This window comes from Puntigrus tetrazona, unplaced genomic scaffold (assembly GCF_018831695.1).
Source record: "Puntigrus tetrazona isolate hp1 unplaced genomic scaffold, ASM1883169v1 S000000130, whole genome shotgun sequence".
Classification (NCBI taxonomy): Eukaryota; Metazoa; Chordata; class Actinopteri; order Cypriniformes; family Cyprinidae; genus Puntigrus; species Puntigrus tetrazona.
The window spans coordinates 672555-680000 of NW_025047807.1; the positions used below are offsets into that span (position 1 = coordinate 672555).

Sequence of the window (7446 nt, forward strand, 5' to 3'; positions counted from 1 at the left end):
TATTCCATAATGCATGCCATGCAAAACAAAACTTAATTCAAATAATATACTTTTTTTAACAACCTTGCATTAACTCAAATGGAACAAAATTGCAAATACTGTTTGGGACGATAGAAAACAATATTTATTGCATTTTAAATGTGAATTCCACTTGCCCGCTGGGCTTTGAATGTGGCACCTGAAGGTGTGTAGTTGATGACGGGGAAACACTGACGTCATATACGGCATGCATGATTATTTTTAACTCCGTAATGAACGATCTGGGCCATTTGCAGCTCAATTTCCCGGGTCTGTTGTCCTCAGGCAAGCAGGAGAAGGAAGCATTCAGCGAGCGCGACCGTGAGTTATTCCTGGAGATCTGCGGGGTAGAGCGGCTCTCCCAGCGCGTGACCACCGAAGCGCAGACCGAGAGCTACAGGCCTTGCCCGGCGGTGCAGACCCTGGTGAGGCAGCTCATGCCCTACATCCAGAGGTTCATCTTCCACAACGCCGATTTCGATGACGTGTACACTGAGCTGAAGGAGAGCGGGATAGCTAAATGCATTCGCTCGCTCAGTTTTGGACAGGTACGCTGGAGGCGCTTTCCCCAAACGACCAATTACTGGCTGTTGCATCATGTTCTTTCACAGGGGAGGAAAAAAGAAAAGTTTGTGTTTTTTTTTGTTTTTTTTGCAGGTCGGGAAGCTATATAATCATTATCGGCTTGAGGTGCCAGACGAGGACCCGATCTTTGAGAGTGAGGATATTATATGTCTCCTAAAAGACAAAAAAGAGCTGTATATCCATAAAGATCACCTCTCTGCCAAACTGGACATCTGCAGGTACAGCATCTGCAAATGTACTGTAGGGATGGGCTGATTCATATTGAAAGTATTGATTCTCAAAGAAAAAAAAATACTGATTCTACAAAAAAAAACCAGTGATTTAGTTTAACAAGAAATGTACCGCAGTGCTCTTTGTCTGAACACACAACATTATATGGATCAATTATATTATTTTGCCATAAACCAATTATTTTGACATTTCCTTTTAGTTTTTTTTAAGAAAAATTTAACCATCTAAATATTTTGGGGTTTGTTGCATTTAAAGTTTAAAATATGTTTTTAATTTAATTTAATTTAATACATTAAATTTTGCTCAAAGTATGTACAATTTCAATTGCTTTATTTGTATTTAAAATACTTTTGTGAAATTAATCGCTAAAAAACTAAATGTTTTTGCCAAAATAAATCTTTTTTTATATGGTTTTACACTTGAAAGCATAAAAAACACAACCATAAATATTAGTATTGCAACCACACTGCTGTATAGAATGATAATTGTTATCATTTACATGAAATAAATAAAGATACAATTTTATTTGCATCGATATCAGTGTAACTTGCCTTTGAAAATTGTCTGGGAAATAAAATGTGGTCCCGCCCATCCCTAATGTGATGCTTCTCTAGGCTCACATTTGTAAATCATCTGTCTGTGTATTATTGCAGAGAGCTGGTGAAACTGTTCACCACGGACAAGAGCTTTGCTAAAGAGCTAGTGGGCTTCCTCCAGTGCCTAGTGACGTGTGTAAATGTAAGTATAATGTTAAAATCTTTACATTACTTTTACATTTAATCATTTAGAATACACTTTTATCCAAAGTGACTTAATGAGCACAGTAGAAGCAATCAAACCAACTAAAGAGCAACACTTCACTTGTGACAAGTCCCGGTTAGTATGATGCAGAACACGTAGGCAAACATCAGTGCCTTGAATTTTATAGGAGAGGCTATTGGTAGCCAGTGAAAATTGATGAAGGTCTGAGGTGTTCTTCTTGGCTCATTAAAAATTAAACAGCCACATTCTGGATTAATTGTAGAGGTTTGGCTTTGAGTGTTGCAATATCCAGTCTGGACAAGAACAATAAGTTGACCAAGGAGTTTTGTAGCATGTTCTGAAAGAAAAGGCCCTGAAAGGGATCTTCCTAATGGTGTTTAAGGCAAATTTGAAATTCAGCTGATCATTAATGACAACTCTAAAGTCCCTGGCTGTACTTGAAGGAGTTATGGTTGATGTGCCTAGCCAGATGAAGAAAATGTGAAACCACATGCAGTTCTGTCTTGGCATGGCTGAGTTGAAGGTGATGCATCAGTAAAGATAGATATGCTGAGATGTGAGCTAGTGTCAGATCATCATGATGGTATGAGAGGTTATGTAGCAGTTATGTTAAAATGCATGTTTTGAAATGACAGAACCTAGTGAATAGAAAAGAAATGGTCCAAGGACTGAGCCCTGAGGCACCCCAGTAGTTAAATATTGCAGCTTTGACTCCTCACCCCTCCCAAGTTTCCTTGAAGGAACCGCTGGAGTGTGGTTTAGAGTCAGAATGTGTATAGAATGAGTCTGCAGTCTGCCTGAGGAACAAAAGCAGCATATTCACGCACACAAATAATACCGTTTGTCCGAGGTGACTCTGTCCTTCTTTACAAAAACAAGATTTAGTGGTTGAGCGCTCAGATAAAATAAATGACCTTCAAAACACAAGATGCTGTCTCTTAAGTGAATTGCTAGACGGTGTTGTTGCTGGTCTTTTGGGTTATATCAAGGGCTTTTTCTCATCTGGTGTGCTATAGAGTCCTTGCGATAGGCATCAGACCGGTTTTCGCACAGGTGCACGAGTGACTCATCGGATCGTGACTCCAGAGAATGTGCCTGGTGTATTCAAAGTTTAACGCATTTGCTTAATTATAAAAAACAGGGTGTTGAAATGACTTCGGTTATGCCCCAGAGCAATGCGTAAATTAGCCAAAAAAAATGAAGAACACTAAATTAATTTATTAATGATTCACTTATTGTTTATTAATATAAAAATTCAAATTTCAAAATTTTATTCGCCACATACACAGACATACGTAGTACGACATGTAGTGAAATGCTTTGGGCCATCATCCCATCCACATACAGGTACAAGATGGGGGCAGACATGACGGGATGACGGAAATAAAGAAGTACAGCATTACATGAGGAGAGGTGAGGCGAGAAAAAAGGGACCACAGGGACCACAGTGTGGTAACGGGAAAAAAACACCTCAGCAATAGAAGCACATAGTTTAGACACGTAGACAACATGTAAGACAAGGTAAAGTCTCTGGGTTATTGGGATCCTCCACTGGCGAGCAGTCATCCTTCTCTGGCAGCCGTCGATGCAGCGCTTGATCCAGACCCGTCTGAGGAGTGCGAGAGCGTCTTTACTGCCGTGGTCTGCCGGGGGAGTTGTTTTTCCAGCAGTGGCCTTGGCCGAGGCCAGTGCGTGGTACAGGGAGTCAAAACCAGATAAGAATGGAATTTGTTTAGGCTTGGTGCGAGTAGTCGTAAACAATTTACCCCAACTGCTCTATTGTCCAACCTGGTCCCCGATTTGATCCATTTTCCGATGCAAAGCCTCGAGCTTCCCCATGATGTTATCCAAAGTGCGGTTCACAACCACAGTCTGAGTCACGACAACCTCGAGCTTCCCCATGATGTTCTCCAAAATGCGGTTTACAACCACAGTCTGAGGCCCGACAGCGTTGCCCACCGCTTCAATTATCCCAGGCAGCTTTGTGGGGCTGTAGACAGCTGCCCTCGTTCTCTCATTTTGTCGATATACCAGGGCTAGGCCCAATCCGATCAGCAATAGCCCCGTAATCAAAGTTCCGAAAAGAAAGACATCTTCAATATCCTCCACGGAAAGAGGCGCCAAGCACACGAGACGCCACTTCTCCCACGCGTCCATCGAATACCCGGCCGCCATCGTCCCGCCGGGACAGTGGGGTTCCCCCGGACCCACGCTTCTCTCCGAGAAGATGGTGTCAGTTGCGTTGAGAGACCAGTTGATCAAATCCATGTTTTTTAGCTGGAGAGCAGGGCAGAGAGAGTCTCTCAAGTGGAGAAGAGTAGACGCGAGACGAGACTAAGAAGCACAAGCAGGCGAGGTCACGGGTAGAGAGGGGAGGAAAACACGTCCGTGTCCGAGGACGGGCGCAGAAGAAAATGTTTGCCTAATCAAAGTCATGTGGTGCAGCAAAAACAAAACAAAATAAGTAATATGTATCATAGAGAGGTCAAAAGGAGTAACATAACTACTCAAATACTGTACATAATAATGTTATGTCATTAATTTAGGATATTTTCAATAAAATTACCTTTATTATATTTAATATACTTAATGTAATATATATTTTACATATTTGTGTATGAGTAGAATTTAATTTTATAATATTTTGTCTTTGTGTGTATGTGTGTATATATATATATATATATATATATATATATATATATATATATATATATATATATATATAATTTTGCAACCCTAATTTAATTCCATTCAAATTCAAGTTACAACACAATGAAATGTTTCCATCATATGATGTTGTGTGACTTGTCTTGCCGTAACTCAGGACCAAGCTGATTTAAAGAGGTTTCTGGATAAAGAAAACGCTCGAGAACTCCCTGCAAATGAGGAACCATGGGAGGTGCCGGCGCCGGTGGAAGTCAAAGCAGAAACCTTCGGTAAGCATCTCTCTCTTCACGTCCCTGCACTGAGAGTGAGTCCGGCTCTGAACACATCCTCTGCACAGCTGCGTTTGATCCCTTTGATTTCTCCTCCGGTTTAATCTGCACCGCTCGTCCTCGTTTCGTCTCTCTCCCCACACGCATACACACATGTATAGTGCACATATGCTAATGGGGGTTTGTTCGCTGACATGAAAGCGCAGCTGTTGCCAGGGCGAAGGGAAGAGCTGTCTCTGCTCAGCTGCACATCAGCCACACACTTTAATAACCGCTGTTCGGCGAGACCTATTTGGGTCGGTTTTTGTGATGTGACATTCATCTGTGGCGGTTCAGCTGTAATTGCGCTGCTCGTGTTTGCAGTGTCATCTCTGGTCCGGCCGTCTGGATCTGTGCAGGAGGAGGAAATGCAGACGCAACACAATAAAGAGGACCGGCTGGTTTGCTGGCCACCAAAAGCCTCTCTCAATAAAACAGGTGGCAGCAGTTCAGGTACAGACTGTGGATGGAGAATATATATATATATATATATATATATATATATATATATATTCAGAGTGCTGGATGTTGAAATTGCACTGTGTAAACTCAGCGATATCGTTTATATTTCTGCACTTATGATCAGGCTCATAATGCATGTGTGTTTTGTGGAGTCAGGCAGTCAGGCTGTTGAGGAGGTGATGAAGATGTGGCCTCCTCCTGCTCCACCTGCTTCTCTGGGTCTCTCGGGCTCTGGAGTCCACTCAGAAAACTGCAGAGCCTGCAGAAACAAGAGGTCAACATGAACATGGTCCCAGAACAAGCAGCGCTCTGCCACGAGTCTCAGGTCAGGACTGGCCACAAAAAAAAAAAAAAAAAAAAAAAAAAAAAAAATATATATATATATATATATATATATATATATATATATATATATATATATATATATATATATATATATAGTATCTCATACAAAAAAATATCTTCAATCTTAGGCTTGTATGTATGTATTTATTTGTGTGTGTGTGTGTGTGTGTGTGTGTATATATATATATTATGCACACACACACACACACAATACATTCAAATACATGTTTCTATGTGTGTAAAATTTAAGTGACTTTTTTTCACCTCTAAAATTTTTGCTAATTAGATTTGATACAATACGTAAGTAATTATACATTCAAATTATACATCTTCACTTTTTTCGTCGTATATAACATGCCGTATTTTTAATGATCAGTCTGAAAAGTTTTGAACTGATTGATTGAAAAATCAATATTTGTGAAAATCAAACCAGCTGTATTAAAGCTTAGCTATATTGAAATTTACATACTCCTTGCAAATACGTGTATATACATCTAAAAATAGTGAAATTCAGTATTGCTTAGCTCTGTTGGCCTCGAGTTTAGCTGATTTCATTCTCGGAGGCACAGATTTTTTAGTTTGGTCCAAAAAATATCCCTATGGATTATTTTTAATTAATAGTTTCCTAAATTGTGTTTATTGTGTCCCAAACTGTTGATGAGGGAAGTCAAATTCAAATAAATAAGTTGGGCTGTAAATAATTTTAAATGAGTTTCCAAATTTAATAGAAATAAAACGGATTAGTGCAATGAGCTGCTTCACAGGAACTCCAGCATGCTGTGAATCTGGAGGAATGCAACATCAATTTTTCTATTTAACTTAATTTTCAGCATTTTGTGGACAAACGCTTGCAGCACGAAGCTTTTAGAAACAGAGAATTAAAGGTCTCGCCGTGGTTTACTGCTAAAAATAAAAGCTTGATGTTTTCATGATTAAAAGTGAAGAATTAACACACAAATATTAGTGTTGTTACCTAATAAAGTTAAATATTTCCATGACGTTAACTGACATCAGAAAATGATGCGAACGTGAATGAATTATTAATCTCAAGGGGAGTTAAAGAACATGGAGATCAGTCAAACCTATTTTACATAAACTGTATAAATGTGTGTGTTCACTCAGAGCGGAGGGAAGAGGGCACTGTGCAGGATGTCCAGTCTGTGGTCAGTCCTCAGCAACCTCTGAAACCAAACACTACTACAGATAAAGAAGAATCTAGAGCAGAAAAAAACAACCCACCGCCACCAACAGCAGATGATGAACACTCGACTCTGACGTCATCACTGCAGTATGTACTTGACTACTATTGGCTTTGTTTATTGTGGTTAATTATGGAGCAATGATGTGTTAAGGCATTGAATGCAGTGCCCATCCAGACCTGTCCATCGTCTTACATTGATGACACAATGCAGGTTGACTGACTGCGTGATAGAGCTTAGTAGGAAGGAGTTATATGACCCTAAAATTCAAGATATGAGCACAAATACTGACCCTGTTATATATTCGACGTTTATATAACGTTTGTATAAATGAACAAGAAATTAAAATTGGGTTACATTTTAAGGTTAATATTGTCTGTTTCAATTGTGTTAAGAAAAATAGTTCCGGTCCAAGCCACAGCAGAACTGTTGAGACTGTTGAGCTCAGCAGTGAGTTTTGAACAAACAGAGCGAGCGAACGATTCAGTGACTCGTTTTTAGCGACGCTAGCCTTGTCTCTGAATAAATTAGCCATTTGAATGAATTTTTTGTGCGCGAATAAAGCAAAAACTAGCTGTTTTAAACATTTTTATACTCTCTCTCTCTCTCTGTCTCTCTCTCTCTCTTTCATGCACGCACAGTTTAAAATCTCAGATAGTTTTTAAAACAGTGATAATAAAATAATATAATATTATAATAATAAAATAATAATATTTTTCATCAAAAATATCTTAACTTGCCTCTTATGGCTTCGGAACGACATGAGAGTGAGTGAGTAATGACTAATTTTTAGTTTTGTGGTGAACTAACCCTTTAAACGGTCTTATGCGGGGGAATTTCTGTGATGTGCAATTAAATAATAAACAGCC

General features: G+C 39.4%; 1 protein-coding gene across 1 annotated transcript in view; it reads left to right on the forward strand.

The window, feature by feature from the left end:
* Nucleotides 1-6601, forward strand: part of wu:fj29h11 (protein NO VEIN) — a 43937-nt gene extending 37336 nt beyond the window's left edge. The window contains exons 42-48 of the mRNA XM_043229986.1: nucleotides 304-566; nucleotides 676-821; nucleotides 1488-1572; nucleotides 4421-4532; nucleotides 4896-5024; nucleotides 5190-5358; nucleotides 6501-6601. Coding sequence (XP_043085921.1) covers nucleotides 304-566; nucleotides 676-821; nucleotides 1488-1572; nucleotides 4421-4532; nucleotides 4896-5024; nucleotides 5190-5317 — 863 coding nt within the window. The 3' untranslated portion in view covers nucleotides 5318-5358; nucleotides 6501-6601. The remainder of the gene's footprint in view (nucleotides 1-303; nucleotides 567-675; nucleotides 822-1487; nucleotides 1573-4420; nucleotides 4533-4895; nucleotides 5025-5189; nucleotides 5359-6500) is intronic.
* Nucleotides 6602-7446: the final 845 nt, after the last annotated feature.